At 46.1% G+C, this 22,601-nt stretch overlaps 1 protein-coding gene across 3 annotated transcripts in view; it reads right to left on the bottom strand.

Annotated features, from left to right (window-relative positions):
• Positions 1 to 20,647, bottom strand: part of CSMD2 (CUB and Sushi multiple domains 2) — a 295,469-nt gene extending 274,822 nt beyond the window's left edge. The window contains exons 1-2 of one of the 3 annotated variants that reach the window (XM_054086316.1): positions 20,458 to 20,647; positions 20,103 to 20,358 (exon numbers count right to left, since the gene is read on the bottom strand). In XM_054086316.1, coding sequence (XP_053942291.1) covers positions 20,103 to 20,259 — 157 coding nt within the window. In that variant the 5' untranslated portion in view covers positions 20,260 to 20,358; positions 20,458 to 20,647. Of the gene's footprint in view, positions 1 to 20,102; positions 20,419 to 20,457 lie in introns of those variants that run through there. The other 2 variants (XM_054086315.1, XM_054086317.1) reach the window with 2 other exon arrangements.
• Between the last annotated feature and the right edge of the window lie 1,954 nt (positions 20,648 to 22,601).

Here is a 22,601-nt window from a genome sequence, read left to right as displayed (position 1 = left end):
AAACCCAGACACCAGATCCCAACTCAGAAACGGCACCAGAACGCTGACACGGGTTTTTCAGCATCCTCTGAGAGCACATCTGGGGCTGCGATGAGTTGGGCAGAGCCGGAGGATGGAGACGCAGTTCGAACTGCCACATGCTGTGCAGAAGCGCCCTGGCTTGCTCTGTGGGATGACACACGTGAAACCCCACAACAGGCAGTCAACCCACACAACCGGGTACATGCCAGGTCAGATGAGCCCCGAGCAAACCAACCCAGATAAAGATGTCCCTGCTCCTGCACGGGGTTTGACTGGACGGCCTGTGAAGGTCCTTTCCAACCCTAAGCATTCTATGATTCTACGCCACATCGCAGGACCAACACCTCAAGACTGAACACTCGCAGGAATGCACAAACGCTGCTCTGAAGAGGCCTCAGAACGGGGGGGGTGTCCAGGGTGGTTGTGAAACAATCACAGCCAGCTCATTCACGCAGAGCTTTTCACAGCCTTATCCCCAAAAAGAACGTGCTGAAAACACACCCCTTGTATTGAACAGCTCATCTCTCTAAGAGCTCCCATTCTGAAATACCATTTGATCTGCAATCTAAATAGGAAAAAGGTTCACTTTCCCCACTGTTTATTGTTTTGAGTCATTTATCAGCAGCTAATTATGCTTCCTTACATAACAGTCTTATAAATCATTACAGACGATCACAAACAGTAAGTAGTTTACCCATAGCCAAGCTCTGACTCCCTCGTTCACACAATTTAAGTGAACAAACAGGGAAAGTACCTTCACACTTCATAAATCTAAACCTTGTTTCCCTAAGTACGCACCTTTTCATAGTTTTAACTTAACCTACAGTCTTATATCAGAGCTTTCTGGGTAATAAATAATGCAAAGACTTTCCATTAACTATAACTTTTAATCAAAAGCCAGTGGATCCAAGTACATCACCATCAAGGGGATGATTTACATCTCGGATAGCCAGTGCCTTTCTCTGAACACATGAAGCGATAAACTGAAGAACACAAGGGCAAAGCACATGCATTTTTTTCTGAATCCAGCTCATGCCACCGCTGCCAAGTCCAGAAAGAGTTATAGCACCCACCTCAAATCAAAAGCAGTGTGTGAGTTTTCAGTGCGATGGCACAATACCGCAATACTGCAAATCAAACATATCATTCCTGAAACCAACTTAGTCACCTCTAGTTCTCTGGAGAGAGACATTACTTCCCTTCCCTTCCAATAGTCTTTCACTCCCACTCTGTCATCACTTTCTGTCCCTCTCAGTGCTGCCCAGGCTTTCAGGCTGTTATTGCAGAGATCTGTTACACTTCGGCATTGTTCCAGCGTTCGCATAACAACTCAATCCTAAGGGCTTCCCAAGCATAAAGAGAAGAGGAACAGGAAAGATGACAGTGGAGTGAAGATGCTGTAATTATGTATTTAGTTTTTCCACAAATATGCCTCCCATGCTTTCCCGACCAAAAACAAATATGTTGTTAAATCACATAGATGATCAGGATTGCCACTCACGTTGCTGATACTGGAGGTCCCCGGCAAAAGCTCCAACCAAACCACCTTACAGCCTGTAATATCCAGCTCTCACCGCATCATCCTCCTTCATCGCCACATATGCTTTGAGATCATGTAACATTTCCAATCTGTCTTAGAGATGACACTTTTCTGATTAGGGAAAAACTTGGACAAAAGCATCATAGCTCTGTTTCCTTAATGTGTGGCTCAGACTCATCCTCCTGTTAATTCAGACCACAGCACTTTCTCCTACCTACACTGGACTCAGAGCTGTTTATTCTTCCTAACCATCTCCCTCCTGAGACAATAAGGTTTCAACCTGCAGCTCATAAAGCCTCTGTGAAAGGCAGAGAAGGAAAACAGCCTCTTGTCTGGTCTTTTAAATTATCTAGAAAAGCAATCAGCAGCAACATAGAAACAAAGGAACGTAACACTGGGAATGCTGAGGTTGATAGATCCAGGAACAATGGAAAGCACTTGCAGAATAACAAACTCAACCTGTTCAATGCAGTGTTCAATGATGTTTCAGGGCACACAAGTGAGGTTCTGTTCCGTTATCTTCCCTGAAACGTGAAGTCAACACCAGGGCAGAATACCACAGCAAAGTGAGAACGCTGTCTCATCCACATGGTTGGGATGCCAGCTGTCACCCGACCAATACATTCCCTCCTCCACATCGAGCAACCTTCTCTTTTGAACAAAATCCTTTCTGCTTTATTATATTTCGGTTTTAAATTTCACGTTTGAACCTTGAAAGGGTTCCATACGCTTCCAACAGCAAGGTCAAAGAAGTTCTGACACACAGCAGAGAAAAAAAGGAAGCTTTTAACTTCAGTAACATAAAAAGTCGTTACAGGACAGGACTTGAAATCCCAAGAACATGACACCACACATATGTCCTGTCTTGCAGCTGCACCGCAGTCTCCTGACATGCTGAGAGGCCAGAGACTTCAGCTGCTGGAAAGCAACGGCTCATTTGGTTAAGCTACAAACCACCCAAGTGAGCGCAGTGGTCAGAGCAGCGGCTGCCAGATCTTCCCTCGGGGCTGGAGTCCTCCATCCTTCACAGAGGGAGAGTGAGAGGGGAGCATGCTGCACTGACCTGACCAGCCTGCTCCATCCCTACCCTTGAGTGACCTGGAAAGCAAAGGGTCTGCAGTCCTCAAGACCCCCATCAGACTGGCTTTTCTATCAGCACAAAGCTTGCTGTCAGAGGAGGGACACAACCGCCCTGCTTGTCACGTAGCTCTAAGAACTTCTGCAGCGAACATCACAACACGAACTCCTGTTGGGTTATCAAAGAGACAATGCAACAGCACACTGGCTTTCCCCACATGCACACTGCATCTTCCTCAATCACTCCTGCAGATTTATGTCCCACGTTACCATCTGTAAAGCTTGCGATCTAAACAGAATCAAAGCAAGCTACAAAGCAGGACAAGCGTTTAGGAGTAAAGACTTGCACATAGTGAGGAAAAAGGGAAAAGCATTCCCTCTTATTTTACTGCTGGAAGGGGAGGCAGGAGGGCTAAGAACTAATAAGATATCAGAATATTACTTTGGAGTTATTTTAATAAGCATCCAGAAAATCCCCAGTAATGCATTCCTTTTAATATAAGCAGTATCAAAACATTAGAGAAGTCTGTGTTCATCAGGACAACTAGAAACACTGCATTTTATTTGCACTATCTCGAGCTCGCTGGAGAGACACAGGCACACGTGGGCTTTCAGGTCCCTTCTGAGCAAAAGCGTTCTATGATTCTATATTAGATATTTTGGGTCTTGCCCCTCTTGTTACAGCAGAAGGGTGTTAGACACAGCGGCTTCAGCTGAAATTAAGGTCCACCGGCTGTGTCAGTGAAATCACTCCCACACACGTCGTTCACCCCACCCCAAGTGCAAGGCGATGTGACTTGGCTGAAAGACCGAAGAAAAAGGTTTTGAAACCTTGCACACTGTATAAAGGTTCAGCCACCAGGCAATTCCCAGCCTGTCTGATTTTTCCAGGGCAGCAGCAGAAAGCGAGCCGTAGGTATTCAAGGAAGCCTGAAGGTCAAGAAATTAGAACAAGGCTTTGCAAGCCTGATGAAAAGAGTATCTCTCCAGTATATCTCGTCACAAATTACCATTCTAACCAGCTCCCTGACAGACAGTGGCTCCGTCCCCAGCGCTGGGCTCGCTGTGATGCCATGACGTTGCTAGGCACAGTTGCTAAGCAAAGGCACACATGCAACAGCTCAACCTCAGCTTCATTACAGGGCAGCCTTCACACACAAAAAGAGGGAAGAAAAACAGCCACCTTGGTTTTATATACACACACAGAAATTTCTCTGAATGCTAAACAAGCAGTTAACAGTTTGGCAATACAGCAGAAAAACAGCTTTCTCCTGTGCGGCTCCACTGACAGTCATAATTCATTTCTTTCCTTTCCTTCACAACATTCCTGCTTTTGGGATTCAGCAAGACCCATTGTTTGGGGGTTCCTGCTGAGTGCTGGGCGTTGCAGAGAGCCAAAGAAAGCGGTCAGGAAGAGACAAGAGGCAAAGGAAAGAGCAGTGGCAGCCCCAGACCATTGCAAGCACTCTTCGCAATGAGCCTTACACACAACTGGGACCTGAATTTTGGCCTAGGGCCTCTTACCAACAGGGTTCTAAAAAGATGAGCTCTACAGTAACGTTTTAAGCCAAGCCAGAGGCTGCAGGTGTTTCCACAGATCTCCAGGACCCAGGATGTGGTCTCTTCTCTCTAACATCAGACACAGGAACAGAGACACTCTCATACATCTGCCTGGAATCAAGTATTTTATCTAGATGACACAGTATTAGCCATCTCCAGGACCAGAAGTACAAGATGCTTCTTCAATAGTAATAATTGAAGACTCAGAATAAAGGTCAGAGCCATGATGAGTCATTAATACAAAGAGCAGATAAATGAACAAGCATTTGTAGAAATAATCAGTTAGTAATGGGGTCTGTCTTTGTCTAATAGGCAGCTCACCACTCACCTGAAACAGATCTTAACCAGAATATTCCAGAGTACATTAGCCAGATCCACTCAAAAGTACAATTCAGCTTTGTAATGCCTGCTGAAATGGGAAGAATGTTTCTGTGTGAGAAGGGTGAGATTCATGGCATCACCAGGCAATATTTCTGCCATCGAGCACATGGAAGCAAAAGCATACACATACAGTGCCTCTGACCTCCCCTTCCCCACCCTCCATGCCCTGCCAGGCAAAACAGACAGGAATAGGCTCATACAGCTGCTGTGCTCCTTGGACCAGACATCGACAGCGATGCAAAACCAAAGCAGACAGCCAGCCAAGAAGCAGTCCCCACTCATTCAGCTTGCACTGTTCCAAGTCCCCTCCAGGTCTCCTCTGCTGTCCAGTTGTTGGAGGTGCAACCCTCTGAAAACTTCTTCCAATGCCCCCAAGATCTGGGAGGAGACAAGACCCCAGGCTCTCATTTCTCACAAGTTGCTGGGATAAATGCGGAAGTCACTAAATCTATTGCCACTGTCAACATTACTCAATAAATTGAACATCCGTTGCTGCTCTTTCCCTTCCAAGGCAGTACTGATGCAAGCACACCTCAGAGACTGCTAACCAAGACACACAGGTAGAGTTAAGGTCAAAAAAACGCAAAAAAACCCATGATCCTGTCCTCAGAGCAGAGCTGAGCACCTTGGTTAACCAGTTAACCACTTCCTCCCTGTGCCACTGACCAACCTTGGACAATTCCTCCTTCATTTCAGTGCATGAGGAATGTGGTTTCACAGTGGAGCTGCTCTTACTCTGTATCCGACAGATTTAATGGGTGCATCAAGTACATGGTTTAATAGTGATATTCTCCAGCAGAAACCTAAACCAATGTCTATTGGGATCACTATTACCAGTGTTGAGGGTTGAACATTTTTCACACCAAACAGGATTTCATGAAATAGAGGACGTGCAAAAATTACAGTTAAGAAAGGATGATCTGACTGTGCTCCCAGTCCTACAGGGGACACAGATCAGGCTTTCAGACAAGTGTTACAGCTCAAGTCGGTTAGAAGAGATGCAAAAACAACCACTGAAGGTAAAGGCTCAAGTCCAGCTCCTAAGTTTCCTGAGGTTTAACCACGCTGGTCAGCAGCTGGGCCTGGACTCAAGGTCTCCAGCCAAGAAAACTCTGAGCATCCTTTGCCAGTTCCAGTCTCTTGGGTTAATTTTCCATATTCACTACTACAGTCATCAGTCTGCGTCATGCAGAGATACAGCAAGTGACTAGAAACTGGGCTCTAAAGCACACATGGACGCGTGCTCATGTGTATATACAGACACAGAAATGTAAAGTTAAAGCTAAAGAACCCTTAGTTATTACACACTGCTTTCCTTCCAGGCTTGGCAATCACACCACATAATCCCATTTACAAATATGTTAGCTTTTCTGTTCTGTATTTCACACTGGAAATTTGCATTCTAGCCTCACTGCTTCGATGATTATAAATATTATTGTAATTTCCAATCTCAAATTAATTCACAACCAGTTTATGCCCATTTGTTTTCATACCAACACTCTGTTAAACAGTCCTCCCTGTTTTGTTTTTACCTGGCCTTGATGTATTTATAGAGAATAAGTCTGCCAGGCCTGTTTGCCAGGCTAAATAAACCCTGGGCTTTCACTCTACAGCCTCCACTCCTCTGATCGTACTCAATGTACTCTGATCCATCTCAATGCATCCCAGTTTGAGTTCCTCCTGTGCAGAGGTCATCACACCACTCCAATCATTCCACTTAAAGTTCCTCTGTGCCTTACAAACCATTACCAACTTTCCCATCTCTGCAGCAAAACCCAGTGGATTTGTCTCCACGCTTTTGTGATTCATAATCCAGGAATTTCAGGGGTTTCTGACCACCCTTGGGTGAAACTGGATTTCACAAGTGAGGTTTCAAACCAAACACCACGCGAACTTCAAACCACAAACAAGCCAAAACTGGGTTTCCTGGTGCTCCCAACAACTCCATCCCTCACCAGCAGCCACTCATTAGCCACTTTAAGAGCAGGAATTATCCGCAGAAGTTCACAGCTGCTTAATTCCTGATGAAACTGGGAATCCTGTGCAGATCATCCATTACTTGAAATCGTTTCCTCGGCTTGGAGAAGTAACAGTTATCCCAATATTCAGCCAGAATAGCCTCTTCTCCAGGGATGTAATTTTCTCCCTTCAAAACTTTCCTTTTCAAAACGGTCTGTTAATCAATTTTGACTGCTCCCTGAGCACCACGACTCTTCTACACAGCCATTGTCAGCATAATAATAATACCAAGCACTTACATAGCCATTTCCATCTTTTGAGCACTTCACAAGCATTAACCAATTAATGCATATTCTTCCCATGCTGTCTCTCACATGACTAACAGCCTCGCTGAGTTTTTCCAAGACTTCCCTTCCTGGCTTTTCAGTCATTCCAATATCCTTCAACTGAATCCCAGTCTCCTTTGCAATATTTCATAGAGCAGTTTGGTCCAGAAGAGACCTCAAAGCCCACCCAGTCCCACCCCTGCCATGGGCAGGGACACCTCCCACTGGATCAGGGGCTCCGAGCCCCATCCAACCTGGCCTGGAACCCCTCCAGGGATGGGGCAGCCACCACTGCTCTGGGAAACCTGGGCCAGGGCTTCCCTGCCCTTGCAAGAAAACAAGTGTACATAAGTGTAATGCAGTTACACTCAGTCTCATTGATAAAGTGCAATTATTATCCCCAAATCAAGATTTTCGATTTGTATTTAAATTATTTTCCACTGAAAGAATATTTGCATTTAAATGGCTTCTTCATTGTGCTCAAACACAAACTCATTTCCATCTCAGGTGTTAGAACCCCTTTATCTCAAAAAAGGTAAGAAAGGTGAAGCAAGGATAGGCAAGGTTCAAGGTGGAATCCATCTCAAACCACAGCCAAGGACCAAGTCAAAAATTTCCTCGTGATAAGTTCTCATCATCAGTCTCAATTTCCCGTTACCAAATCCATGTCATCATCAAAAGACTCAAAAGTAGCTGCGATTTCATTTCCATCATTACAGATGGACACACGGTTCAACAAGTTCAACGGTCCCTCAAGGCCAGGAAGAACAGAACTTGTCCCAAGAGATACCTGACCCAACAACAAATCTCATCTCTCTAATAATTTAGAAGACCTCAGTCCTTGAAATTCTCACAATATGAACAATTTCATTGTGACAGGGATGGAGAACTGACAGTTTAAAGAGAATAATACAGAGGATATAGATTCTGCTTTAGAAACAAGCCCGCCCGAAGCTCAGAGGGAGTGCAAAGCGTTTTTCTTCCGCTCCACACCATGTTTCAGCTTGTATCTTGTATCGTTACACATCAATAGAGTAATCTGCTTATGTTTTCATGCATTTACAACTACATGGAAAGCACAGAAGTTACACAAGTCTACTCTCAGTAGCTGCAGGGGGGGCACCAACCCTTTTAGCACCTCGGGCTCAAACAGAAAGGAGACAGAAGTTCTGTAGATGATGCAAAAGAACTTACTTCACGTTCAGCGAATGCCATAACCAGCAAACCAGCTGTCACCAGTGACCAGAACCTCTTGCCTTCAGATACATAAAAACCAACTCTCCCGAGCAGGCACAGACTCCACTTATTAAAACCTCTTCACTCTTCCACCACCATTCTCATTTCCCTACGCTCTCCATCGAGGAACACATTGTGCATTTACAAGAGCTTTGAGATCTTCCAACAAAACAATCTGTCAGACATCTGTATTATAACAGCTTCTACTTGTATTATATTTGAATTACAAAAAGAGGCAAAGAGAATGCAATTTCTCCTAGGAATTTTTGTTAGGATATATAATCCAATTTCGACTCGATTCTGTTAACAGCTCCTTCATATTCACTTAAGTATTGTGCACTTGATATTTATTACCCAAAGCTTACTTGTCACCTTGAGCAATCAATGAAAGTCACCACAAGTTGACAATACACAAGCAAGTTAACAGCTCACTTTCCAAATGACACAAAAAAGGACAGCCACGTGCTCTAAACAATAAATAGCTCCACATGGCTTCCAGCAGTTTAGTCTTAGGAAAGAAGTGAAAGGTTTCAATCATATTGAATTTTTTCAGTCCCTTTACACGTGAATTTTGTTTATACAACAGGAAAACTGAATTCTACACTGAAACCTATCAGGTCTCTTAACAACTAATGTCCCTCTGTCCAAACCTCATCCCGAGAGATGATGGACGTTCTGAAACTAGAAAAGCAGACTTGTTCTTATCCTGTTCTGATCCAATTTAGAAAGATTCTCCTGAGACGTCCCAATCTGACACGACTTGGACACGAATATTCCCATCAGCTGCAGCGATCAATCCGCTCGTGTGCAAAGTCCAAGCCATTTCCATACAAATTCTGTATTCTGTGACTTCATAACTAACAAAGAAACTCAGAGCTTACTTCCATTACCATTACACCATTATATTTACTGTTTTATTTTTCTTTCACCTCCTCCATTCATTTAAAACCCCATTTTCACCCTCAGACATATTCCATTTAATCGTAGTTTTCAATCCCAAAAGCCGATCAATACCTTTCTTCTTCCATCTACATAGCACTCAATCAAAGAGTTAACAAGGGGTGAATTGAATCGACTCATAGGTTCAAATTGGGCATTTTTTGTAAAAAGTCTCATTTGCTAACTGCGCTCATGGAAAAGAATAGAAAACTCCTCAAAATAGCTCTCAGTGTTATATGCCCAGGCAAAAAAGGTGATAATTGGTTCTCTAATTTAAGGCTGTCACAGCATTTAGCTGGGACACAACAGACCCTCCCATAAAACAGTATTTTCTGAAGCACTTTAAATCCAGGGCGATGAACTTCCTCTTCCTAAGGCGACTCCTTTCAATCAGAACCGACTCAGCTGCTGATGAAGAGGTGGTAATGGGCCTCGCAGGGTTGTCCCCCACCTCAAACCTTGCCAAGTTACAGAAACCAGCACCATAAGTGCTACTAGAAGACAACATCTTGGTCTACCAAACACCCATGCCAAGGTACTAGATGGTCGGTTCTCATGATCAAGACCAAGGAACTTCACTTCCCTGTGCATCAGCTCTAGGCATTACACAAATTGCTACCTGTCGAACAGAGACATTCCACACATTCCCTCAGCACATGAGCACCTGATGGGCTTCTTTTTTTTTAAAAACACTTTAATCAAAAAACCCTACCAAAGTACAGAAACTCCAACACAGCTGTTCCACCACCCTTCAAAGTGCTACACGATTAGCACAACATCACACCACAGCCTGTGGAAAGGGAACCAGAGGCCTCCGAAAAAGGGAGCAACCCCATAAGGGGTAGCAGGTGAGGAACATATCACCCCTCTTTGATCCTCCCAGGACTGCCACCTTCAGAGATCGTGCGTTAAACACAATGTCAGATATAAAGCCCCAACACCATCAGGGACAAATCCCCTATCCTTCAAATGCTTATTATTGCAGTGGGTGGACGTTATTTTAATATTAACAGAGTAAGTCCGGCTCCAAGTGGTGCTTAACTTTAATGAAAACATCCCAGGATGGTTGCTGACAGATGTCCAGTGGCCACAATCAGTGTCTAACCTTTCCCTAATGGAGACAAAACAACAATAGAGGGACATAAACAATATGCTGCATGATGCAAGTAGCGGCTTTAAAAATGGCATTGGCTTTGGAAAAGCACCAGGCTTCATTATCCTTCGGAGAAGGAGATTTCCTTTCTGGAAGGAAATAGATTTTTCTTGACATTACTCAGTGTATCAAAGGGGAAAGGAACATTAACTTGTGCCTCTGCTACAGAAAACAAGCTTCCATTTTCTGTACACCCCCCTTGGCTTTAACCGCTCGCCAATGGCGGACGGAGCATCTAACAAAGGACCAGATCCTCTTCTGCCCTACATCGATGAGAGGAAGGGAGAATCCTGCTGATGTTGGAGTTCCCAACACGTGGAGGAGGCAGGACTGGGGAACGCAATGAGACCCAGTACATCCTTACTTACATTTACAAACTGCAAGAGCAGCTCTCCCGCAAGGTGCTTCCACCGCCAGCCTGTGCTGCTCCTTCCAGCTAGGAGTGGTGAGAGTCCCCGTGGGCAACTAGACCAAGAGTTTGGGAACACACACTACACCAGGAATAAAAGCAGAGCAAGGAAAGAGTGGTAACAACACTTCCCTGATTACACAGCAGCTCATCACCCCCAGGTGGAACCTAATGATCCTTAAGGTCCCTTCCAACCCAAACCATTCTATGATTTCTGTGACTGCAGTACGGCTTTTAAAAGCACAGTGTGCTCCAAGATAGATGGGAAGGTAAAAGACTTGCGGCGGAGTAACGTTCTTCAAACTCTCTGTGAATAAAAAGCCAGCTCACACATTAAGGTAATGGGCTCCTCTGGGCCATAAGCTCCACCTCCGGCCCTCGGGCTCCAAAAGCAAGGATGTAGTTGCCATAAAAAAAAATTTCAAACTTTACTTTCACTAACTGGAAAAAAAAAAATTGCTGAACTGCTGATAAATACGAGGCACTATCATCAGGAAACAAAGTTCTCTGTTTGATCTCTGCCATCCTCAAGACATTCACCTTTGTAATACATGAGACAGCACTATTTTTCCACTCTGTAGAAAAGGAGCTGAAGCTCACACAATTTACGCAACTGCTTCAAAGCCAAAGAGTTTGTGTCAGGTTAAAATCTGAAGGCCCAGACCATCCTTTCTGCCAATAACTTGCTTTTGCTAAAGACTAGTATTCAATTTTCTGATGGTTCTGGCAACTGTGGTCTGCTGCTGATCTCCTGCCTTCCCTTCTATATTGGAGCAAGACTGGGCTGTTAAAGCTGTGCTGCAGTCAGAAATCATGGAACGGTTGGATTGGAAGGGACCTTAAAGCCCATCCAGTCCCACCCCTGCCATGGGCAGGGACAACTCTCACTGGTTCAGAGGCTGCAAGCTCCATCCAACCTGGTCTTGAACCCCTCCAGGGATGGGGCAGCCACCACTGCTCTGGGCAACCCATGTCACAGCCTCATAACCCTCAGTCTTTTATCAAAGGGCACAAATGTGATATAAAAATATGAAAACCACGCAAGTGATATGGAGTGAATTGCACAAGGAACGGAGCAATCGTGTAAGTCCTTACTGGAACAGAAACCCCTGTGTATTAGATCTCTAACTATTTTTTTTTTTTTTTGCTATGAATACTTTACTTCTTGAAGACTTTCACCTCAGATTGTCATTCACAATTAATCCCAAATTGTACACGTAATGGCTGAATTCACTCCATGCAATCAAGGGAGAAAACCTGGAGCATAAAACTTGTGCAGCTAATCAACCCAGTGCAATTTGTATCTGCTGAAAGCTTTTCACAAACATCCCAAGATCTCTCTTCAGAATAAATCTGTAAATCATTTTAGGATTCTGCAAATTCTATTTATCCCCATTTTACAGAGGAGGAGGAGAAAAAGAACGACTAAGACACCCTCAAGGATCCCTAAGCGCCAACAGCCATGGAAAACAGCAAGAACTGGGCTTTAATGACTTCTGCAAGTCAAGAGAGTGTGCAAATAGAAGAGCGCTGAACCAGAAAATCCCCAGTTGTAGTTAATTCTTCAGCTGCAATAAACTCATCTTTCTCATCTATTTCAGTGCTTCTTGCACCTTCTCATACAAGTGGCTCTGGCGGGAGCATCAGGCTGTGACTGTGGCCAGGGGAACAGCCTGTTGCTTTGCCTCCCGCTAAAACTGAGCCCAAAATCTTTGTACTGGAAGAAGGGTGGGTGGCACCAAGGCAGGTGGATGAAACCCAAGTAACCCCATTTCATCAGGACACAACAGGCTCAACATTCCAGAAAGCCAATGCAAGCCAGAGCCCTAAAGAACTCATCTTCTCTTTCTTTGGTCTTAAAGTGTTCTGGATAGAGACCTTTATTTGATATTCATTGTTGTTTTATCTGCCCTGAAATAGGAACTGCAGACATGTTGATAAATGGACAGAGAAATTGTTCTTTTTCAGTGAAACTACTGAAAAATGCCTTCACATCTGCCAGTAGAGATACAGCTCAGATCTCATCTGCAGAGAAAGCATCTCCGAGACATCTCTTGCTCAGAAGCAACAGCACCGCATTTCTGTGCTGCTGTTTAGCAGCACTCCCACACTGGAGTGAGAAGACCTGGAGTCTGTTCTACCTCTGCTATGCGACCTTGGGCAAACCTTTGGCATCTGGCTCTGCCTCTGACCTGATGCGCACTTGAAGCGAGACATCTTTGGGCACAGACTGCTGCTGCCCAGTGCCTTCTCTTGCACAGAACAGAGCAGGGGCAGCAACGCCTCCTTACGCAGAGGGAAGGGGAAAACTCATCCAGCAGCATATAGGATGCTGTTAATCTTCTGGTTGCAGACAGAAAGAGCAGCCTTCTGGGATCAAACAAGAATAAGGAAGACCAAATGCCAGGGAGGACTGAGGTATCAGGCTTTTGGAGAACCTGGCTGCAGCTCCACCCTCAGTCCTGCACAGCATCACTCTCACTGAGCCCAATCTGAACTACATACAAGTATGAAGCTGCTTGCTGGTGACTCTGGTTGCCTCCCTCACGTACAGTCCTTGGACAAACGAGTCTCGCAGCGGTGTGGGCAGAAAGCGCCCGTGTTATGGTCTCCACTTACCTTCACAATCCTCCAACACTCAAGAATTACACCCAATGCTTGTTGGCAGCCACAACCGCACGCTCTTCCAGGCAAGGGCTGCCTCCAAGAGCATGTTCACACTACAGCAGACACAACAACCACAGCTCATGGAGCTGCTGAGTATTCCATGCTAGAAATATGCTAATAGAGGTGTTTCTTTAAGCGATTGTCCCCTTCCCTCCCTCTCTCCGTGCCTGCTCCCCCAAAACCTTGGCCATCCATGCATTTTTCAAGTAGATTTTTGCAGTCAGTGATGGGGAAGGATTATTTTTTTGGTAATTACTCCCCTATCAGACATCTCCCTGGCAACCACAGCTGCTTCGGGGCTCACAGCTCCAAGACCCTTCTCCTCTACCAGTGAGGTCACAGATCATCAGATATCCCAACTCCATCCTTCATATGACCTCTCGGAAATTATCAATGCCAGCAGGACTCTGACAGAGCCCCCAGTTCTCTTTCCATGCACCAGAAAAAACAGTGGTACACGCACAAAAACCAGGCGGTTCATTTATTACTAGAGTGGTGATGCTGGTACCTCGAGAGGCAATGAAATCACTGCAAGAGACTGAATCAGGGAATGTGCCTGACATTGGGAAGAATGAACAAACACCACGCTGCTCACTGAGAAGTCACATTAAAAGAGCTGCTGGGGGGGGAGGGAATAATTCTTCTCCACTTCTGTGCAAGGAAGGGATAGAAACCACCCTGAAGCTCCCTGAGGCAGCACAAAGTCTCCATTCTGGCTGGCTGTGTCCATGGCAGCAAAGAGACTGAAAGAGAGATAATTTGATTTCTTTAATCAATGGGATTTTCCCAATTACACGCTGCCCGCTATCAGACCAGCCTGCCCTTGCATGGCACATGCATTTTGCAGATTACTGCACTGCATTATGTTTATTGCAAGCAAGGTACATTGATTTCCATAATTGCACTGTACTTCAATCCTCCAGAAATACTGTATAAACACCAAAAAATGTGGGTGCTACCATCGTTATTTTTTCATCTCTGTATCTAGATTCCTTTGAGAGCAACGCAAGCACCTGCTGCTCAAACAGGCTCTCACGCCCCACTGGAGGCCTCAGAAATAACTACGCAGTTGCACTGAAAACAACTCCCAACAAGCAGCTTTGCGCTCTTTCGGCTGGGAATTAAGAACCGAAACAGGAAAAGCGATTTTGTGTTTAAGACTGAGGCCGACGGGTTTGCGGCTTTGCCACAAATCCCCCAAATGACCTTGTGTAAATCACCCGGTAACATCAGGTTCCTTCCATCCAAGAGGCAGCTCCTAGAGGAGTGAGGGCAGCCCGGGTCAGACAGGCTGCAGAGCCTCCTCCTGTCCCTCCCTGCCCTTGGAATATGGAAGAACAGCAGCATCACCCAGGGACATCCCTCCTTCAAAGCATCACCGCAGGAAAATGGGGCAGAAAAGGACCTGAACATGGTTTCTGCAGCCTGGTGCTCGCAGGGAGGTCACTGTTGCTGACCGTTCCTTATCTTCTGCCAGTTCCACACACCCCCAGCTCTCTGGATTTACTGCAGACACAGGTTGAGATAACTCGATTAGGGAAGCCCTTTAATTCTCTTTGCCTCTACTCTGAAAGAAGTTACTGTGTGATAGCATACAGGCTCACACACTGCAGTCAGGCATTGGAATATCTGCGTGACAAGTGCATATATTGGAATTCTCAATAAATATATTGAAATATTTCCCTTAAAAATAATCAGCACTGCACAGACTTCATTAAAATACTGCGCTAGACAATAAAACCCCAGTTAATGTGCAGGACTGAAGGTCATCTCTGTTCCAACAGCCAGTCTTCCTGGGCGGAGCACCACACTTACCTGCTTTTAAACTCCTTTAAAACCTGATACCGGGAACCTTCACACCATTTACCTGCACCCACAGAGGCTGCATTTGGATATCTGAGCCAACGCACACGATTACGCTACCTCTGACGTTTTTGGCTGCTATACACATAAAATAGACAACTCAACACTGGACTTACCTATTCAAGCAGTACATAATCTTTGTTACTCAATTTAATAATTTCTTTTTATAGCTCTTCAAGTCCCATCTTACCACTTCCATCTGAGTTTGCTACTTTCTCTTGGGCAAAAGGGCTAATTCATGGTATTTCTAAACCTTCCAAGCCTAGAAACATGCAGGACAGTGAAGAAGTACCACTTAAAACCCACTTAGCCAAACAGCTTCCTTCCAACTTCCTTAAAGCCCATGAAAAATTACTCCAGCCCCATGTCTCAATACACCTTTGATAAAATCAGAGATACAACGGACACAGATATCTATCACAGCTTCATCCTCAAGCTCTCTGCGCCAGCTCTACCTATGCAATAGGCCTCTTAAGCATGCACTGCAGCAAAAGCTAAAGGTCCAATGACTACCCGCACAGTCCTAACAAGAGACTCAAGTGCAAATCCAGTGCTGATCTAGTCAGAGAGCTATGCATTCTTTCCATCTCCAAAGAAGTTCTTCCTATTTAAAGCTGGCTCAGGGCTCAGTGCATGCAATGGGAGCAGCACAGAGGTAAGATTTACCCTTCAGCTCACTCTCCATGAGGGTTTTATTGCTATGGCTGCATGTCACAGTCAGTGTCACGGACATCGGGCTGCCTGACCTTCCCATAGACCTGTCTGACCCTCCACATTGCTGTAACAACTTCCTCTGGTCAAGATCCATGCCAAATTTAAGCAGGAGTTGGGGAGGGCAGCAGCAGGAACAGGAGCACAGCTGTGATATTTGGCATTTCAGACCACTGGCCTCTCAGGAACCAGAGCACGGCAGTAAGCACCACTCAGTAATCCAGCAGTTGCAAATCCCTGGAGCACAGGTGGAAATGAAAAACAGACTGTGGAAAAGGATTATTCTTGACTCATCCCTGGAAGTCACTTCTGCAGAGGAACACATACGCTCTATAGCATGATACTACAAATGATCAACTGCTCAATCACACCCTGAGCCCTAAACCACCTTGGCAAAAAGCATATCCACTGGGATCTATAGCAGATTGCCTGGATCACATTCCCTGCACCAATTTTGACATGTGCCATCTTCTGACAAACTCCCAGACAACCGGAAGGCATCCACCTCTGTACCACTACAGGCTGGCTCAGCCGGGAACCATCAGCCAGCTGAATACAGAATGTCCCTAGGAGGCATCTGATATGACAGAGACTGAGCTCAGTGGCAAGGAAAACTTGAGCTCGGATGTTCTTCTGCAGCACTGACAGGCCATCACAAAAATAAAAATCAGAGTGAGAGCGAACGAACAATTGTACTGCAAAGAAAGTCTCCTGTACCCCAAATAATGAACTCGATACAAAGAAGATGACAAGAGTGGAATTGCTCAGCTATGGTGCCACAGCATGAACTGGGACCCACATATCTAAATCTCGAAGTGGAGTCCCAGCTACTGCACAACAGCCTTCTGAGCAAGGGCTCCTCTTGCCTCCCCTACCCATCATCCTGGGCACATCCGTGGGGGAAAGCATGCTGCACTAGGATGTTCTTCACCCAGACCTCAGAAGCGAGCACGCCAGCGTGAAGGGGCACAATCTCTACGATCCAGCCAAACCCGAGAGCTCTATGGCGGCCCAGCCTCGTACAGAGACATGGAGAGGGAAAGAATGGAGTCTGCTCACATCCACCTGAGGATCACCTGTACCATCAGCCTGCTGCACAGTGCTGGACACCTATGGAATCATTCACACATCTCCTCTCCCAGCACAAGGGCAAGGAAGCAGGTACAGCAACACAACACCCTCTGTGTTCTCAACCTCTATAACGACCAAGAAGCCAGTCCGGTCCCAAGGAACAGAGCTGCATCCTCTAAACATCCACACCTTCCAACTGTTTTCCATAAACGGTTCCTTTCCAATAAAAAAAGGCAATAGTGAGACATGAATGAGAACACGGGAATCATTCATTCCATTTAGCACTGATATCCCCCCTGTTTCAGCATTGAGTAGGACTCAGATCAAAACAATATGCTCAGTTCTTGCCATAAAATACTGTCGTTTCATCATATGCCACAATCAAATGTAATCAGGCTGGTGACTATTCACGTACATCCCTCCCCTTCACAGTTACTGTCTCCTACCCCTAAACCTCAAATCAACACCCTCAAATCACCGAGTAGTTCGCACTTCCCTGGCAGAGTGACTGCCCCTGAATCCCTCTCTATCCTATGGAGATTTAAGACAACAGAACAAAATAAAAGGATCATTTACAACATAAATACACACACATGCATCAAAATCCATAAATAAGCTTCCCGCTCCTCCAGTCTTCAGAGGAAGAGTCTGCCAAAAACTATTTTCCATCAAGAAAAGAAAAAATTCAATGGATCTAAAATGATCAGATCATGTTTCAAGCTGCTGCATCTTTCCCTACCCAGTCCAAAACAAGATGCTGACCAGTAAAGCACAGTGCATAGTGGTACCAAGACCCCTCTACTGGAGGCCTTCAAAAGGAATCGGATGTGTGCATCCATACGCATCTGGCCAATGCCAATTCTAGTGCCGATGCACAGTTAATTACCCCGACAGGAATAGAAAGGACTATTATCCCTGTTCCTACTTGTTTTGACAGTCAAGAAATGCAATTCCAGATTCATCCTCCCCCGGATTTCTGAGAGGCCACACATGGATCACAATCAGTTCACAGCCACTGACAAACTCGGTGCCCTCTGCAAACCTTAAAAGCACTGCTGGGTCATTACTGCACCCTTAAAACCAAAAGGGGGAACTACACCAACCCCTCCTTCTCCTCCCATCCACAATAAACTTCAGGATACGGCAAACGCCTGCCGTACATCTTGGCAAGTCCTTGGCAGGAGCCAAAGCTATCAGCTTGCCTTCAGAGCCAGCAGCCCCTGAAGAAAGCACAGCCTTTGTGCCATTTTTTAGCACGAGGTTGTTGGGGTACAGCACGGCTGGGGTGATGCGAGGAGGGTTTTTCCCCTTTGTATTTTCAAGGCAGCCAGAGCTACTCAGTGACAGTTTTACAGGCACAGCTCTACTGCCACACTATGGGTACTTGGGGTTATTGCCACCCACCCAGACCCAAGAACAGGAGAAGCTGGAACTGAAGCCTCTTAGGAAGTTTGCTGTACAGGGGTTCAGGGTTTGCTCAGAGAAAGCACAGAGCTCCCCATCCAGATGGGATTTTCTGGGATCAGACCCTCAAACCACAGGCTCAGCAAAGGGAGGCGCATTCGGTCCATATGCACTCACTGCGTTCTGGATACCCGGCAGCCAGGCACTGATTGCAAAGTTGGTATCTCACCTAACAAAAATATCATTACTAGGATTTCAGATTTTGTTAAAAAAAAAAGTGAGGGAAGAGGAGCTATTGACCCATGCCTCTAACTCTGGCGCAAATAAACACCGGAGCTCGGAAAAGCTTTTGCAGATCTTCTGCTTACAGAGAGCATCAACCTCTGGGTGAAGGATCCAGAACAGAGAGCACTCTAAAAGCAGAGAGAAGGGAGCCAGGGGCCTGTGAAGAAACGATTCAATAGACTGAGCAAGCCGGTACAGAAGAAAGCCTGGGAGATACGAGTATGAAGAAGCTACAGATAGCTTAGAAAAAGAAAAATGCTGTAAACCTCTCATAGAGTAAATAATATATTTAGGCATCTCTACGTTGGTCTACTTGTATGAGAAAAGCACAAGAGAAAACCATTCCAGCAGCTTCTGTTGCGCACAGGCTACGTGCTCCTGCTAAAGCCAAGAACGACACCCACCAAAATAAACTGTCATCCTTAGGACTGGCAGGTGGTTTGGGTGGTTTTATACCTTTTCCTGATAGAAAAGTTAGCAGAACTCTTCAGGTCCACTGCAAGAACACTCAGGAGGAGCAGTTAACACCTATTCCTGCTCTCCTTAGAGGAAATCTGCCTTACGTAATAAAATCAATGTTACATTCCAAATAAAGTTATCCAGAAAGAAAAAAAAAAAGAAAAAGGCAAAAGCCAAGAAAGTTTCATGCCCATCAACACACAAACACACATTCCTTCAGCTTGAGATAACGCAGGGAAGATAAACGTTACTTGGAAACTCTTGGAAATCGGGGCACTGTTGAAAGACGACACTGCCAAACACTCAGCTCTCCCACTCTTCCCCCTCCTACACACCCAGAAGGACAGTCCCTAAATATTGGCTGTTTACACCAGAAATAAACTTCAGTCCTTCGCTATGCTTTCGCTACAAGGGCAGAAACAGGGTAGGGGATAGAAGCAGAACTCCCCCCGAATTCAAGTAGTCTTTTGCTATCTTTCAAGTCAATAAATGTATACTCCACAAAAAAAACATGATGCTGAGGCCAGAGAGCTCATAAATAAGAGATTATCAACCTGAAAGGGAGGAGGAATAAAGAGAAAAGTGCTTCCATCTTCATGCAAGGCATCCTGAATCTCCTGTATCAGCTATGGGCAAACACTGGGGCACTGAAATCATGAATTAAGATGCAAGGGAAAGAGAAGGAGAAACGGTGATGGCATTTTTCACAGTCATCTTGCATAGCATACAGCAACTGCACAAATGATTTCACCCACCGAAGGAGGGGAACGAGATCAAATAAAGCCACTCTTTATTATACCATCACTTAAAATTGTTGTTCCCAAAGGATACAGAGGGAAACTATCTTGTACAAAGCTACAAAGGTCTGAAGGAAATACACTCCTTATTGAACACTATGGGGAAGCATGTGCCAAGACAAGTGCACACACACAGTGTCATCCTTCCCCGCCACCCCCCAGAGAGGATTAACAATGCTCCTTTCATCGAAGGAGCAGGAAGAAAAATGCTCCTAAAGTTGCCAGCTTTCTCCATTACACTTACCAGTCACCGAGACGGCCAGCAGCCCCACGGAGAGCAGCAGCACCCGGCTCCAGGAGCTCGCTTCCACCATCATGAGAGCAAAGATCCCCAATTTCCCCCAGTTCCTTCCAAAACCGCAGCTGCATCCCGGCTTGTCCCATCCCAAGGAAGGTTGCATGTCAAAGGGCAGCAGGAACGGGGCGTGCTGGGGGTTGGTAGTTGTTGGGTTTTGCCCCTTTTTTCTTCCCCTTTGCGATTGGGATAGTCCTTGGCTCAGCTGGATGAGGAGGAGAAAGGAAAGAGGGGGAAAAAAGCAGGTCAGGCTTGTGATTTTTTTTTTTTTTATTTTTTCAGCCCAGAAAAAAAAAAATGCCACCGCATGGAAGGCTCTGAGCTTCTGCAGCTGGAATGAACCAAGTGTGGCAGCAGCTCGGGGAGAGGAGAGGCAAGGAAAGGAGAGGAGAGGAGGGCTGGCTCGTCCCTCCCGGTGGCTGTCTCCGAGCCAGCTCCTCGCTGTTAGCAGCACACAGTCCCCAAGGATTTATACTTTTTTATTAGCCACTTGATTAATCATTCCCATATCTTCATTCTCCTCTTCACCAAATGCCGGGGAGGGGAGAGGACGCGGGTGTTGTGGTGAGGGGCTGTTGTGCAGCTACCAAAGAGACTAGCTACAGCTCCGCTTCCCCAACCCAGCACAACCCTCCCACCAGCACCCACAAATTATGCTTTAGGGTTGAACCTATTTTTAATACACATAATTCTTCATTCTCGTACAGGTCTAAGTCTCACAGCCCCGTTTGGCACAGAGCAGAGCACAGCATGCATCTCTCCCCATACCCGCAGCAACTCTGCTATGAAGACATCTGCCAGAGCAATGCAGGCTCCGGCTCCCTGGCATCCCCCCCTTCTCCTCCCTCTGTAAATAACTTGATGATATCGATACAAATCTGTGATGAAGCACATTTCCTTACAAACACAAGAGGGATCACAGAAGAACCAGCACCACCGCCCCCTCCCCAGTCTGCAACCTGTCCTCCCAGCAACCCCCTGACACTAGGTGAGGAGAAGGGATGCTGGAGGTGGGAGGAGAGGCTGCGCTGGCTGTGCCCTCTCAACAGGCTGTAGTGCTGTCCCCCCCTCACAGGGCTGGAAAAAGTGGGATTTCTCCACCAGCCCCTTTTTTAACATCCATCAGTACATTTTTCCCTGTAGCTGTATGCAAGATGGTAAAAAATGCAGCCCGTTAAAGCCTAAGTCAGGACTTAATTATCTTGGTACTGATGCTCAGATCTACAGACAAGAAAAATAACCCTAACGTGACAGCAAGCTTAAAAAAATAAAATACTCTTGAATATCCTATATCCCCCACCTTTCCAGCAGGAACCCACTCCAGCGCATCCCTTTTGGTTTGATGGAGAAGGAGCAGCCTCTCTCCCAGTGGCAACAAGGGTGTTTGCCAAGCAGAGCCCCCTCTCCATCCCAATCCCCCTCCCTTTTTTCCCTGCTGGTGCCCGCCCAGAGCACCCTCGAGGGATGCCGAGACAGCGAAGACGGAGGCGCAGAGCCCTGTGCCCACCACAGGCTGGGGCTGAGCTGGGACCAGGACCGGGTCCCCCCCGCTCTGCACCCCGATCTCACCCCGCCAGGGCCACCGGCTCCTCTCGCCACCCATCCCCCCTGCCTCAGAGTTTTGCATTTGCTGCAGTTTCTTGCTGCAAAACCCCCCTTCTTCAGTCTTGTTCCGGTTGCCTTGAATGAGCTTATTTGACAGCTAAAAACCAAATTATATCGAGGGCTTGCAAATCTGTCCCTCCACCCTCAAACCCATCCTCTTTCTCACTCGCTCTCCCTGTGTCCCCTCTGCATTTCAATCCCTCCGCTGCCTACACTGGGAGCCGATGCCAAGAGCCACGGCAACCAGGGCTGTTAGATGAAAGAGTTGCTTTATGTCTGTTTAAGCTGCAGTGTCCTATTCCAATAGACCTTATTGTTCAAAGGCACGGATCCAAATATAAAAGGATCAGAGAACAGGGTACCACACTTCACGGCTCCATGCATCAGTTTTCCCTTACACAGATACCCACCTCAAAGCATCCCCCCATCCCACAAGGGCATTCAGCTGACGATGTGACTCTGTTGCTGTGCGCCAGCAGGACATGGGCTGAGCCAAAGCCAGCCAGCCCCGCACCGGGAACAATCCGCAGGCATAAAGCAGTCATTGAGGGGACACAATCCCACTTTATTCCCAGCTAATAAAATCATATCTATTTCAAATCAAGGGTTTCCTCCTGAGTAAGTTTCCTTCTCGAAGCAACTAAGGTTTAGGGTCTAACTCAACAAAAACCACTTCTGTGATTATTTCCAACTAAATGATGAACACCGCAGAAACCATCACTGCCACCACCAGCGTCTTTGGTTACAGCCCATCTCCAGCAAGGAGGCATTTGCAGGTTCTGGCTAACAGCCTATTTCTAACCCCATCCACTCCCTTTGCCTCTCCGCTCGCCAAACTACCCA

This window comes from Cuculus canorus, chromosome 22 (genome assembly GCF_017976375.1).
Source record: "Cuculus canorus isolate bCucCan1 chromosome 22, bCucCan1.pri, whole genome shotgun sequence".
In the NCBI taxonomy this organism is placed as follows: Eukaryota; Metazoa; Chordata; class Aves; order Cuculiformes; family Cuculidae; genus Cuculus; species Cuculus canorus.
Note: the sequence above shows the minus strand (reverse complement) of the source record. Positions and strands in the feature narration are given on the sequence as shown.